The sequence below is a fragment of the Scyliorhinus canicula genome, chromosome 21 (assembly GCF_902713615.1).
Source record: "Scyliorhinus canicula chromosome 21, sScyCan1.1, whole genome shotgun sequence".
Classification (NCBI taxonomy): Eukaryota; Metazoa; Chordata; class Chondrichthyes; order Carcharhiniformes; family Scyliorhinidae; genus Scyliorhinus; species Scyliorhinus canicula.
In genome coordinates, this window is record NC_052166.1 from 42825550 (window position 1) to 42839752 (window position 14203).

Below are 14203 nucleotides of genomic sequence, written 5' to 3' on the forward strand. Positions count from 1 at the left end.
AAAGTTGTGAATTTCATTAAATGCAGCGCACTCAATACCAGGCTTTTTGAGGCTTTGTTCCGATATGGCGGCTGAGCACACACATTTATTGTTCTGCATAGAAGTACGTTGACTGTCAAGGGGTCGAGTACTTGGCAGAGTTACTTTCCTTTTGATACCTCGGTTCGTAACTTGGCAGAGTTATGAACCGAGGTATCAAATCCACGCTTTCCTCCTTGAGAAATCGTCTCCTCTGGCTGATTTGTTTGCTAATGAAACTTTGATGCTAACTATCTTACCTTGCAGACATCGATTCAATTCTAAATGAACTGAACCTCAAATTGTAAGGGACAGGGTTGCTTTCGGCACTGTGAAGAAACCGATGCTCTCTAAAAGTTGTTGAAAGTTTGGCAAGTGCGAGTTGAAAGCCAAAACTGCTACATGTTCCCCACACTGCTGCGGCACATTGAAGAAAGCAGTGTTACTAAGGGAGATGTTGATAGACTGGCAAACCTTATTCAGTCGCATCTAGGTGCACTGATCAACAGTTTTTGTCACTTTTTCTTCGGTGAGAAATTGCAGATTTTGAGAGAGAAGCGGTGAGTTTGAGACCCCAGAGTCATTATTAACTTGCAGCTGAAGAAACTGAACTTCTGCGCCTCACCCGTGGCAGCAAAGGCAGCACAGTGGTTAGTACTGCTGCCTCACAGTGCCATGGGGATCTGGTTCAATTCCGACCTTGGGTGACTGTGTGGAGTTTGCACTTTCTCCCTGTGACTCTGTAGGTTTCCTCCGGGTGCTCCAGTTTCCTCCCACAGTCTAAAGATGTGCAGGGTAAGTGAATTGGCCATGATAAATTGCAGTGTCCAAAGATGTGTAGGTTAGGTTAAGGGGTTATTGGGATAGGTTATTGGGAGTGGCCTTGGTTGAAGTGCACTTTCAGAGGGTTGGTGCAGATTCGATTGACCGAATAGCCTCCTGCACTGTAAGGCTTCTATGAGCATATTAAAAACACGCAGCAAGTCAAAGAGTCCGTCAGCGTTCTGGAGTATAGTCACCGAAGAGTATCCAGTGCTGAGTAAAATGAGCATTTTGTTGCTTTTGCCTATCACAACGACCTATATGTGCGAGGTTGGATTTTCCGTCCTCACATAAATAAGACAGCACAAAGGAACCAGCTGAGCTCTGCACTGATATGTGCATAGCCCTCTCCTCCTGTGAACCTGATTGGAATTAGATCGTCAGGACCAAGCAGGCTCACCTGTTGTAATTAAAGCTGAGAAAATGGTGGGTCGTGAATGTTGACCAGTGTAGGTCGCAAAGGATGGTCAGTTGGTGAAAATGGGTCTGGGGCAAAAAAGTTTGCAAAACACTGCTCTACAGTATACTCAATCTGTCGTCTTGTTGCCCGCTCCCTTTAACCTGTCTGTATCTCTTAGCAGCCTCTGTGTCCTCCTCACAGCTCACTTTTCCAACCTGCTGTTTATCATCTACAAAAATACATTCATTCGCGCACGCTCTCTTGCTCTCTCTCTCTCTCTCTCTCTCTCTCTCTCTCTCTCTCTCTCTCATGCTCTCTCTCTTTCTCTCTCTCGCGCCCGCCCCACCCTCGCGCCCGCCCCCCCTCGCGCCCGCCCCCCCTCGCGCCCGCCCCCCCTCGCGCCCGCCCCCCCTCGCGCCCGCCCCCCCTCGCGCCCGCCCCCCTCGCGCCCGCCCCCCCTCGTGCCCTCCCTCTCTCTCTCGCCTGCGCTCCCTCCCTCTCTCTCTCTCGCCTGCGCTCCCTCCCTCTCTCTCTCGCCTGCGCTCCCTCCCTCTCTCTCTCGCCTGCGCTCCCTCCCTCTCTCTCTCGCCTGCGCTCCCTCCCTCTCTCTCTCGCCTGCGCTCCCTCTCTCTCTCGCCTGCGCTCCCTCCCTCTCTCTCTCACCTGCGCTCCCTCCCTCTCTCTTTCGCCTGCGCTCCCTCCCTCTCTCTCTCGCCTGCGCTCCCTCCCTCTCTCTCATTTGCGCTCTCTCTCTCTCTCTCTCTCTCTCTCTCTCTCTCTCTCTCTCTCTCTCTCTCGTTTGCGCTCTCTCTCTCTCTCTCTCTCTCGTTTGTGCTCTCTCTCTCTCTCTCTCGTTTGCGCGCTCTCTCTTGTTTGCGCGCTCTCTCTTGTTTGCGCGCTCTCTCTCTTGTTTGCGCGCTCTCTCTCTCTTTCTCTCGTTTGCGCTCTCTCTCTCTCGTTTGCGCTCTCTCTCTCTCTCTTGTTTGCGCTCTCTCTCTCTCTCTCGTTTGCGCTCTCTCTCTCGTTTGCGCTCTCTCTCTCTCTCGTTTGCGCTCTCTCTCTCTCGTTTGCGCTCCCTCCCTCTCTCTCGTTTGCGCTCTCTCTCTCGTTTGCGCTCTCTCTCTCTTTCTCTCGTTTGTGCGCTCTCTCTTCTCTTGTTTGCGCTCTCTCTCTCGTTTGCGCTCTCTCTATCTCTCTCTCTCATTTGCGCTCTCTCTCTTGTTTGCGCTCTCTCTCTCTCGTTTGCGCTCTCTCTCTCTCTCTCTCTCTCGTTTGCGCTCCCTCCCTCTCTCTCGTTTGCACTCCCTCCCTCTCTCTCGTTTGCGCTCTCTCTCTCTCTCTCTCTCTCTCTCGTTTGCGCTCTCTCTCTCTCTCTCTCTCTCGTTTGCGCTCTCTCTCTCTCTCGCTCTCGTTTGCACTCTCTCTCTCGTTTGCGCTCTCTCTCTCGTTTGCGCTCTCTCTCTCTCTCTCTCTCTCGTTTGCGCTCTCTCTCTCTCTCGTTTGCGCTCTCTCTCTCTCTGTCTCGTTTGCGCTCTCTCTCTCTCTCTCTCGTTTGCGCTCTCTCTCTCTCTCGTTTGTGCTCTCTCTTGCTTGCGCTCTCTCTCGCTTGCGCTCTCTCGCTTGCGCTCTCTCGTTTGCGCGCTCTCGTTTGCGCGCTCTCGTTTGCGCTCTCTCGCTCTCTCGCGCTTTCTCGTTTGCGATCTCTCTCTCTCTCGTTTGCGCTCTCTCTCTCGTTTGCGCGCTCTCTCTCGTTTGCGCTCTCTTGCGCTCTCTCTCTCGTTTGCGCTTTCTTGCGCTCTCTCTCGTTTGCGCTCTCTTGTGCTCTCTCTCTCGTTTGCGCTCTCTCTCGTTTGCGCTCTCTCTCTCTCGTTTGCGCTCTCTTGCGCTCTCTCTCTCGTTTGCGCTCTCTTGCGCTCTCTCTCGCTCTCTCTCTCGTTTGCGCTCTCTCGCGCTCTCTCGTTTGCGCTCTCTCGTTTGCGCTCTCTCGCGCTCTCTCGTTTGCGCTCTCTCGCGCTCTCTCGTTTGCGCTCTCTCGCGCTCTCTCGTTTGCGCTCTCTCGCGCTCTCTCGTTTGCGCTCTCTCGCGCTCTCTCGTTTGCGCTCTCTCGCGCTCTCTCGCTTGCGCTCTCTCGCGCTCTCTCGTTTGCGCTCTCTCGCGCTCTCTCGTTTGCGCTCTCTCGCGCTCTCTCGTTTGCGCTCTCTCGCGCTCTCTCGTTTGCGCTCTCTCGCGCTCTCTCGTTTGCGCTCTCTCGCGCTCTCTCGTTTGCGCTCTCTCGCGCTCTCTCGTTTGCGCTCTCTTGCGCTCTCTCGTTTGCGCTCTCTCTCGTTTGCGCTCTCTCGCGCTCTCTCGTTTGCGCTCTCTTGCGCTCTCTCGTTTGCGCTCTCTCGCGCTCTCTCGTTTGCGCTCTCTCGCGCTCTCTCGTTTGCGCTCTCTCGCGCTCTCTCGTTTGCGCTCTCTCGCGCTCTCTCGCGTTCTCTTGTTTGCGCTCTCTCGCGCTCTCTCGTTTGCGCTCTCTCGCGCTCTCTCGTTTGCGCTCTCTCGCGCTCTCTCGTTTGCGCTCTCTTGCGCTCTCTCGTTTGCGCTCTCTTGCTCTCGTTTGCTCTCTCTCTCGCTTGCGCGCTCTCTCTCTCTTGCTTGCGCTCTCTCTCTCTCTCTCTCTCTCTCTCTCTCTCTCTCTCGCTTGCGCGCTCTCTCTCTCTCGTTTGCACTCTCTCTCTCTCTCTCTCTCTCTTTCTCGCTTGCTCTCCTGCGCTCTCTCTCGTTTGTGCCCGCGCTCTCTCTTGTTTGTGCTCTCTCTCTCTCGTTTGCGCTCTCTCTCTCTCGTTTGCGCTCTCTCTCTCTCGTTTGCGCTCTCTCTCTCGTTTGCGCTCTCTCTCTCTCTCTCTCGTTTGCGCTCCCTCCCTCTCTCTCGTTTGCGTTCTCTCTCTCTCTCGCTCGTTTGCGCTCTCTCTCTCTCGTTTGCGCTCTCTCTCTCTCTCTCGCTCGTTTGCGCTCTCTCTCTCTCTCTCTCTCTCGTTTGTGCTCTCTCTCTCTCTCTCTCGTTTGCGCTATCTCTCTCTCTCGCGTTTGCTCTCTCTCTCTCTCTCTCTCTCTCGTTTGCGCTCTCTCGCGCTTTCTCGTTTGCGCTCTCTCGATTGCGCTCTCTCGTTTGCGCTCTCTCGCTATCTCTCGCGCTCTCTCGTTTGCTCTCTCTCTCTTTCGTTTGCGCTCTCTCTCTCTCTCTCTCGTTTGCGCTCTCTCTCTCTCTCTCTCTCTCTCTCTCTCTCTCTCTCTCTCTCGTTTTCTCTCTCTCTCTCTCTCGTTTGCGCTCTCTCTCTCTCTCTCGTTTGCGCTCTCTCTCTCTTTCGTTTGCGCGCTCTCTCTCTCTCTCTCGTTTGCGCTCTCTCGCTTGCGCTCTCTCGCTTGCGCCCTCTCGCTTGCGCTCTCTCGCGCTCTCTCGTTTGCGCTCTCTCGTTTGCGCTCTCTCGCTCTCTCTCGCACTCTCTCGTTTGCTCTCTCATTTGCGCTCTCTCTCGCTCTCTCTCGTTTGCGCTCTCTCTCGTTTGCGCGCTCTCGCTCTCTCTCGCGCTCTCTCGTTTGCTCTCTCATTTGCGCTCTCTCTCTCTCTCTCTCGTTTGCGCTCTCTCGCGCTTTCTCGTTTGCGCTCTCTCGATTGCGCTCTCTCGTTTGCGCTCTCTCGCTATCTCTCGCGCTCTCTCGTTTGCTCTCTCTCTCTTTCGTTTGCGCTCTCTCTCTCTCTCTCTCGTTTGCGCTCTCTCTCTCTCTCTCTCTCTCTCTCTCTCTCTCTCTCTCTCTCTCTCTCTCGTTTTCTCTCTCTCTCTCTCGTTTGCGCTCTCTCTCTCTCTCTCTCGTTTGCGCTCTCTCTCTCTCGTTTGCGCGCTCTCTCTCTCTCTCTCGTTTGCGCTCTCTCGCTTGCGCTCTCTCGCTTGCGCCCTCTCGCTTGCGCTCTCTCGCGCTCTCTCGTTTGCGCTCTCTCGTTTGCGCTCTCTCGCTCTCTCTCGCACTCTCTCGTTTGCTCTCTCATTTGCGCTCTCTCTCGCTCTCTCTCGTTTGCGCTCTCTCTCGTTTGCGCGCTCTCGCTCTCTCTCGCGCTCTCTCGTTTGCTCTCTCATTTGCGCTCTCTCTCTCTCTCTCTCTCGTTTGTGCTCTCTCGTTTGCGCTCTCTCTCTCGTTTGCGCTCTCTCTCTCGTTTGCGCTCTCTCTCTCGTTTGCGCTCTCTCTCTCGTTTGCGCTCTCTCTCTCGTTTGCGCTCTCTCTCTCGTTTGCGCTCTCTCTCTCGTTCGCGCTCTCTCTCTCGTTTGCGCTCTCGCGCTCTCTCTCGTTTGCGCTCTCTCGTTTGCGCTCTCTCGCGCTCTCTCGTTTGCGCGCTCTCTCGTTTGCGCTCTCTCTCTCTCTTTCCCGCTTGCTCTCCCGCGCTCTCTCTCGTTTGTGCCCGCGCTCTCTCTCGTTTGTGCCCGCGCTCTCTCTCGTTTGTGCCCGCGCTCTCTCTCGTTTGTGCCCGCGCTCTCTCTCGTTTGTGCCCGCGTTCTCTCTCGTTTGTGCCCGCGCTCTCTCTCGTTTGTGCCCGTGCTCTCTCTCGTTTGTGCCCGCGCTCTCTCTCGTTTGTGCCCGCGCTCTCTCTCGTTTGTGCCCGCGCTCTCTCTCGTTTGTGCCCGCGCTCTCTCTCGTTTGTGCCCGCGCTCTCTCTCGTTTGTGCCCGCGCTCTCTCTCGTTTGTGCCCGCGCTCTCTCTCGTTTGTGCCCGCGCTCTCTCTCGTTTGTGCCCGCGCTCTCTCTCGTTTGTGCCCGCGCTCTCTCTCGTTTGTGCCCGCGCTCTCTCTCGTTTGTGCCCGCGCTCTCTCTCGTTTGTGCCCGCGCTCTCTCTCGTTTGTGCCCGCGCTCTCTCTCGTTTGTGCCCGCGCTCTCTCTCGTTTGTGCCCGCGCTCTCTCTCGTTTGTGCCCGCGCTCTCTCTCGTTTGTGCCCGCGCTCTCTCTCGTTTGTGCCCGCGCTCTCTCTCGTTTGTGCCCGCGCTCTCTCTCGCTTGTGCCCGCGCTCTCTCTCGTTTGTGCCCGCGCTCTCTCTCGTTTGTGCCCGCGCTCTCTCTCGTTTGTGCCCGCGCTCTCTCTCGTTTGTGCCCGCGCTCTCTCTCGTTTGTGCCCGCGCTCTCTCTCGTTTGTGCCCGCGCTCTCTCTCGTTTGTGCCCGCGCTCTCTCTCGTTTGTGCCCGCGCTCTCTCTCGTTTGTGCCCGCGCTCTCTCTCGTTTGTGCCCGCGCTCTCTCTCGGTTGGTGCCCGCGCTCTCTCTCGTTGGTGCCCGCGCTCTCTCTCGTTGGTGCCCGCGCTCTCTCTCGTTGGTGCCCGCGCTCTCTCTCGGTGCCCGCGCTCTCTCTCGTTGGTGCCCGCGCTCTCTCTCGTTGGTGCCCGCGCTCTCTCTCGTTTGTGCCCGCGCTCTCTCTCGTTGGTGCCCGCGCTCTCTCTCGTTGGTGCCCGCGCTCTCTCTCGTTTGTGCCCGCGCTCTCTCTCGTTTGTGCCCGCGCTCTCTCTCGTTTGTGCCCGCGCTCTCTCTCGTTTGTGCCCGCGCTCTCTCTCGTTTGTGCCCGCGCTCTCTCTCGTTGGTGCCCGCGCTCTCTCTCGTTGGTGCCCGCGCTCTCTCTCGTTGGTGCCCGCGCTCTCTCTCGGTGCCCGCGCTCTCTCTCGTTGGTGCCCGCGCTCTCTCTCGTTGGTGCCCGCGCTCTCTCTCGTTGGTGCCCGCGCTCTCTCTCGTTGGTGCCCGCGCTCGCTCTCGTTGGTGCCCGCGCTCTCTCTCGTTGGTGCCCGCGCTCTCTCTCGTTGGTGCCCGCGCTCTCTCTCGTTGGTGCCCGCGCGCTCTCTTGTTGGTGCCCGCGCGCTCGTTGGCGCACGCGCGCGCGCTCTCGTTGGCGCGCGCGCGCGCGCGCGCGCTCGGTGGCGCCCGCGCGCGCGCGCTCGGTGGCGCCCGCGCGCGCTCTCGATGGCGCCCGCGCGCGCTCTCGATGGCGCCCCGCGCGCGCTCTCGATGGCGCCCTGCGCGCGCTCTCGATGGCGCCCGCGCGCGCTCTCGATGGCGCCCGCGCGCGCTCTCGATGGCGCCCGCGCGCGCTCTCGATGGCGCCCGCGCGCGCTCTCGATGGCGCCCGCGCGCGCTCTCGATGGCGCCCGCGCGCTCTCTCCCGTTGGTGCGCCCTCTCTCCCTCTCTCTCTCTCTTGCGCCCTCTCTCTCTCTCTCGCTTGCGCTCTCTCTCTCTCTCTCTCTCTCGCTTGCGCTCTCTCTCTCTCTCTCTCTCGCTTGCGCTCTCTCTCTCTCTCTCTCTCTCTCGCTTGCGCTCTCTCTCTCTCTCTCTCTCTCGCTTGCGCTCTCTCTCTCTCTCTCTCTCTCTCTCGCTTGCGCTCTCTCTCTCTCTCTCTCGCTTGCGCTCTCTCTCTCTCTCTCTCTCTCTCGCTTGCGCTCTCTCTCTCTCTCTCGCTTGCGCTCTCTCTCTCTCTCTCTCTCTCTCTCTCGCTTGCGCGCTCTCTCTCTCTCTCTCTCTCTCGCTTGCGCTCTCTCTCTCTCTCTCTCTCGCTTGCGCTTTCTCTCTCTCTCTCTCTCTCGCTTGCGCTCTCTCTCTCTCTCTCGCTTGCGCTCTCTCTCTCTCTCTCTCTCTCTCTCTCTCTCTCTCGCTTGCGCGCTCTCTCTCTCTCTCTCTCTCGCTGGCGCGCTCTCTCTCTCTCGCTTGCGTTCTCTCTCTCTCTCGCTTGCGCGCTCTCTCTCTCTCTCGCTTGCGCTCTCTCTCTCTCTCTCTCGCTGGCGCGCTCTCTCTCTCTCGCTTGCGTTCTCTCTCTCTCTCTCGCTTGCGCGCTCTCTCTCTCTCTCGCTTGCGCTCTCTCTCTCTCTCTCTCGCGCTTGCGCTCTCTCTCTCCCTCTCTCTCGTTTGCGCTCTCTCTCTCTCTCGCTCTCTCTCTCGCTTGCGCTCTCTCTCCCTCTCGCGCTCTCTCTCGCTTGCGCTCTCTCTCTCTCTCTCTCGCTTGCGCTCTCTCTCTTGCTTGCGTGCTCTCTCTCTCTCTCGCGCTCTCTCTCTCTCGCTTGCGCTCTCTCTCTCTCTCGCTTGCGCTCTCTCTCTCACGCTTGCGCGCTCTCTCTCTCTCGCTTGCGCGCTCTCTCTCTCTCGCTTGCGCGCTCTCTCTCTCTCGCTTGCGCGCTCTCTCTCTCTCGCTTGCGCTCTCTCTCTCTCTTGCTTGCGCTCTCTCTCTCTCTTGCTTGCGCTCTCTCTCTCTCTCTCTCGTTTTCGCTCTCTCTCTCTCGCTTGCGCTCTCTCTCTCTCTCTCGCTTGCGCTCTCTCTCTCTCTCGCTTGCGCTCTCTCTCTCTCGCTTGCGCGCTCTCTCTCTCTTGCTTGCGTGCTCTCTCTCGCTTGCGCTCTCTCTCTCTCTCTCGCTTGCGCTCTCTCTCTCTCTCTCGCTTGCGCTCTCTCTCTCGCTTGCGCTCTCTCGCTTGCGCTCTCTCTCTCTCTCTCTCTCGCTCGCGCGCTCTCTCTCGCTTGCGCGCTCTCTCTCTCTCGCTTGCGCGCTCTCTCTCTCTCGCTTGCGCTCTCTCTCTCTCTCTCTCTTGCTTGTGCTCTCTCTCTCGCTTGCGCTCTCTCTCGCTTGTGCTCTCTCTCTCTCTCTCTCTCTCGCTTGTGCTCTCTCTCTCTCGCTTGCACTCTCTCTCTCTCTCTCTCTCTCGCTTGCGCTCTCTCTCTCTCTCTCGCTTGCGCTCTCTCTCGCTTGCGCTCTCTCTCTCTTTCTCGCTTGCTCTCCCGCGCGCTCTCTTGTTTGCGCTCTCTCTCTCTCATTTGCGCTCTCTCTCTCGTTTGCGCTCTCTCTCTTTCACGCTCTCTCTCTCTCGCTTGCGCTCGCTCTCTCTCGCGCTCGCTCTCTCTCGCGCGCGCTCGCTCTCTCTCTCTCGCTTGCGCTCTCTCGCGCTCGCTCTCTCTCTCTCGCGCTCGCTCTCTCTCTCTCTCGCGCTCGCTCTCTCTCTCTCGCGCTCGCTCTCTCTCTCTCGCGCTCGCTCTCTCTCGCGCTCGCTCTCTCTCTCTCGCGCTTGCGCTCTCTCTCGCTTGCGCACTCTCTCTCTCGCTTGCGCACTCTCTCTCTCTCTCTCTCCCGTGCTCTCTCTCGTTTGCGCCCGCGCTCTCTCTCGTTTGCGCTCTCTCTCTCTCTCTCGTTTGCGCTCTCTCTCTCTCTCGCTTGCGCGCTCTCTCTCTCTCTCTCGCTTGCGCGCTCTCTCGCTTGCGCTCGCTCTCTCTCTCGCTTGCGCTCTCGCTTGCGCTCTCTCTCTCGCGCTCTCTTGCTCTCTTTCTCGCGCTCTCTTGCTCTCGCTCTCCTCTCGCTCTCTCGCTCTCTCTCGTGCGCTCTCTCTCTCTCGTGCGCTCTCTCTCTCGTGCGCTCTATCTCTCTCTCTCTCTCTCTCTCTCTCTCTCTCTCTCTCTCTCTCTCTCTCACACATTCATTAGCTTTCTCTCGCGCTCCCTCGCTCTCTCCCTCGCTCTCTCCCTCGCTCTCCATCTAAATTACTAGTATAGATTGTGACTAAATGCCCAAGAACTGCTATTCCTCATTCCCCAGGCTTATTCACCTGTCTCTGAATCCAAGAGACCAATGTTTACTCTAGCTACAGTTTCCTTTTTATGTACTTAAAAACTCTTGCAATCTGTTTTTGGGCGCGCTACTTATATATTTTACTTTTCCATTTTATTTTCAACTTATTGGTGGTCCTCTGCTGGTTCCAAAACACTCCCTAATGCACAGACTTGCTAACTTGCCTCTTCGTTTAATCTAATGCCTTCTTTAACTTCCTAAGTGAGCTACAGATTGGTCATTCTTGCTGTAATTTTAAGGTTATGCTCCTTTGCCAGGAATCCCTCGCCAGAGGAAATTGTTTCTCTCGATTTACCTCATCAAATCCTTTCATCATCTTTAACGCTTCAATTAGATCACCCCTTCCCTCTTTCAACTTGTCCTCCACAGTTTAACTGTTCTTCCTCATGTATAGTACTGTTGAAACCGCTCCACAGCCAATATATTCTGGAAATGCAGCAATCTAGACAGGCTCTCGGTACAGCTCAGTAGAGCACTGAGTGATGAAAGGACAATATTGAAGCTCATTGTATTCTAACCCTCTTGATATAAAGACCAATGTTTCATTAAACCTTTTAATTTTTGTTATCGAACCTGTCCACTAGGTTTTAATTTCCCTGCCTGAACTTCTGAATCTCTCTGCTGATTGATAATCCCTAACTACTAGCCATTTAGAAAGTACGCTGATCTGTCTTGAGACCTAAACAGTTGACCTCTTACTTTTCCACATTGAATTCCACTTTCCCTAGGGGTTATCTATATGAAAAAGGCAAGGGTAGAATGACTTCCTTCTGTGCCATAAATCTGTTCATGTTTCTAATGTCTTTCTGTGTGGCTATTTTTCTATAGGTTACTAAAAGGGATGAAGACTCTTCTCTGATGCAACTGAAAGAAGAGTTTCGTACTTATGAAGCTTTGCGCAGGGAGCATGATGCACAGATTGTTCATATTGCCATGGAGGCTGGACTTCGAATTTCACCTGAGCAATGGTCTTCTCTTCTGTATGGAGACTTGGCACATAAATCACATATGCAGTCGATCATTGATAAGGTGTGTATTGTAGAAGGTGTTTGAATGATACTGCATTTTACCAGTGGAATTTAGAATTCCAATATGTATTGTGTTCAGCACAGAACAGATTCACAAAACACAATTGTCTAGCCATTCCAAGATGTGAAAAGTTTTGTTTGTGAGTAAAATGTTAATTAAAAGCCAGATTTATTTAATTCCTATCTTGGATCTTTGTTATTTTTGTAACTCAACAATAACAACATTAAATTCTTTCAGGTCAAGTTTCTTAAATAACTTGGTCATGATTATTAATAGTTCAGCATTTTAGAATAGAATCCCTACAGTGCAGAAGGAGGCTATCTGAGCCAGAAAGAGCACCCTACTCAAGCCCACATCTCCACGCAACCCCAGCTTCACTTTCACAACTGTACTCCAAATGTGGCACAGCAGGAAATAAATGCCCCCTATGTCTGCTATATTGTAGCCAGAAAGTCTTTCTTGTGTCCTATTATCAGAAACATAGTTTGGCTTTACATTCTGCATAATGTTATTGGTATCTTAATAGTTCAGATGAAGGAACCCGATGTTGCTGTATTCATGATGACACATTAGTTGGGACTTCGCACCTATGTAAAAGAGTCCTGTGGGGGTAGTCCGGGAGGGCGGAAATTGGGACGCCCTTTGAAAATGGACATGGTGGCCTTTTCAGGCCCCGCCTGCAAGCATGATGACGTTGGGCATGCCTCCAGTATTTTTACTTCTGAGTGCTGGACAATATTGCGAGAAAAGCCGGCGCTGCAGCTGGCGAACTGCACGCCGCTTTTGTCTGAGCCAACATATGCTTTATTCCATATAAAAGCAGAAGTTAGTTGAAGATAATATATTTCTATCTTAGCCATCGCTTTCATGACATTTATGTGGAGGCAATTAAATTTAATTTTTTACAGTCTGCAGGCGCACATTTTCTTTTACATGTATTCACTATAAATATGGGGTGCAAACTGATTTGAAACTACCCAATTTAGAATGACATTAAAAACTAAAAATGCTGCAAAAACTCGGCAGACTCTAGCTACACAGACTCAAAACGTTATCTCAGTTTCATAGAATTTACAGTGCAGAAGGAGGCCATTCGGCCCATCAAGTCTGCACCGGCTCTTGGAAAGAGCACCCTGCCCAAGCCCACACCTCCACCCTATCCCCATAACCCAACCCAACACCAAGGGCAATTTTGGACACGAAGGACAATTTAGCATGGCCAATCCACCTAACCTGCACATCTTTGGACTGTGGGAGGAAACCGGAGCACCCGGAGGAAACCCACGCACACACGGGGAGAACGTGCAGACTCCGCACAGACAGTGACCCAAGCCGGGAATTGAACCTGGGACCCTGGAGCTGTGAAGCAATTGTGCGAACCACAATACTACTGTGCTGCCAGTTTCTCTCTCCACATATGCTGCCAGACCGACTGTTTTTTTTACCCCCAGCATTTTCTGTTTTTATTTCAGATTTCCAACATCCGCAATATTTTGCTTTCAATTTGGAATTAATGCAGTTTTTCACTTTGCAATTTCTGTAATGCTATAGACTCTTTTTGAACTTCAGTTAGTTGCTTTGCCTATTGACAGATTTGAAATCTCATGTCAGACTTTACTTTATCACGTTTGATAGTATTGGTTAAATTTGCAGTACAGTTTCTGCAAAATCTTTGCAACAGATTAGTTTGTTTACAAGTTACAGAAATCATATTCAATTGTTTATTTTAAGATGTTCTTTACCTCTGTTTCTGTATCTAGCTCCAATCCCCAGAATCTTTTGCAAAGAGTGTACAGGAATTGACGATTGTCCTACAACGGACAACAGACCCAGCTAATCTGAACCGACTCCGATCCCATCTCGAACTTCTGGCTAATATCGATCCTAACCCAGGTATATATGACTTCATGTTTCTAAACTAGAAGATGGTCAAATATAAATGGGAATGTAAGACCATAAGACATAGGAGCAGAATTAGGCTACTCGGCCCATCGAGTCTGCTCCACCATTCAATCATGGCTGTTATTTTTCTCATCTCCATATGTTGTGTATAAATATTTATCCGTTGGATGCTATCAGGATATTTAATAGAGCTAGTTTATTTCTTCCAAGTAACTATTAGCAGTGACATTGAACCAATTACTCTGCTGACTCTGTTTTTATTCAGCCATTTTTTTGTATTTTTGTTTGGTTCTAAATTCTTAAATGCTATTTTCATGGGATGCCATGTTGTATTTTATCTGTATTAATATTATACTTTTAAGGACCTGTTTATTTCAATAAGATCACAATGGCCCCTTTAGAAAAAGCACCATATAGTATGTCTCTGGGCCAATCAGCTCAGTGATATGCTATAAATGATGCTTGGGTCCTTTGTGTTGTCTTCGGCTAAAGCAACAATCAAGATTCTAAAATTGACCATCTGGGATGGGTTAAGACTCATTAACGTTATTCAATAATTCCTCTTTGACATGTTTGCATTAGCATAGAACCAGAATTGACTATAATAATCCCACACTGGAATACACTGCAATAATCAAAAATGATCATCATCCAGGATGAGGTTCCACAGAAAGCTATTTCTCACAGGTGGAACTATATATATGTATGGGTTGTTACATTCTGAAGAGGCATGAGAGAAAGGAGAAAAATAAATGTTGTAAATGGTCCAAGTGATTTAAAGCAAGTGCAGAAGAAGGCCATTCAGCCCATCGAGCCTGCGCCGATCTTCTGAACGAGCACCCTTCCGAGGCCCACTGCCCCTCACTATCCCATAATCCCACCTAAGGGGCAATTGATCATGGCCAATCCACCTAACCACACGTCTTTAGACTGTTGGAGGAAACCAGAGCACTCATAGGAAACCCACGCAAGGAAAAAATGTAAACTCCACACAGTCACCCAAGGCCAGAACTGAACCGGGTCCCTGCTGTGCGGCAGCAGTGCTAACTGCTGTGCCACCATACCACAGTTCCCGCAATTTCAATAGAGCTTCTAAATCTTTTAATAGGTTTTACGATTTATGTTTTATAAGTTGTCGAGAGAAACAAATAGTACTTTGTGTCTTTAAGATGCAGTATCTCCAACATGGGAACAACTAGAGAATGCAATGGTAGCTGTAAGGACTGTAGTTCACGGCCTTGTGGATTTCATCCAGAACTTCAGTAAAAAAGGTCATGAAGCACCACAAGTAAGACCTTCTGTTGTGTCATGTGTTTTTAAATAGAGCTTCTTGCTACTGCAGTTCAGTTTTTTGATGAGTCAAAATAATGTAAACATGACTAGAACTATCTGTAAAACTATTTATTCAAAATCAGTTTAAAGACAT

At 52.6% G+C, this 14203-nt stretch overlaps 1 protein-coding gene across 8 annotated transcripts in view; it reads left to right on the top strand.

Moving 5' to 3' along the window:
• Positions 1-14203, top strand: part of rc3h2 (ring finger and CCCH-type domains 2) — a 142534-nt gene that overhangs the window by 80226 nt on the left and 48105 nt on the right. For all 8 annotated transcript variants that reach the window (XR_005458519.1, XM_038782222.1, XM_038782228.1 and 5 more), the window contains 3 exons: positions 10675-10875; positions 12636-12768; positions 13947-14065. Coding sequence is in view for 7 of the 8 variants with exons in the window: in XM_038782222.1 (XP_038638150.1) it covers positions 10675-10875; positions 12636-12768; positions 13947-14065 (453 nt within the window). In the remaining variant the exon portion in view is untranslated. The remainder of the gene's footprint in view (positions 1-10674; positions 10876-12635; positions 12769-13946; positions 14066-14203) is intronic.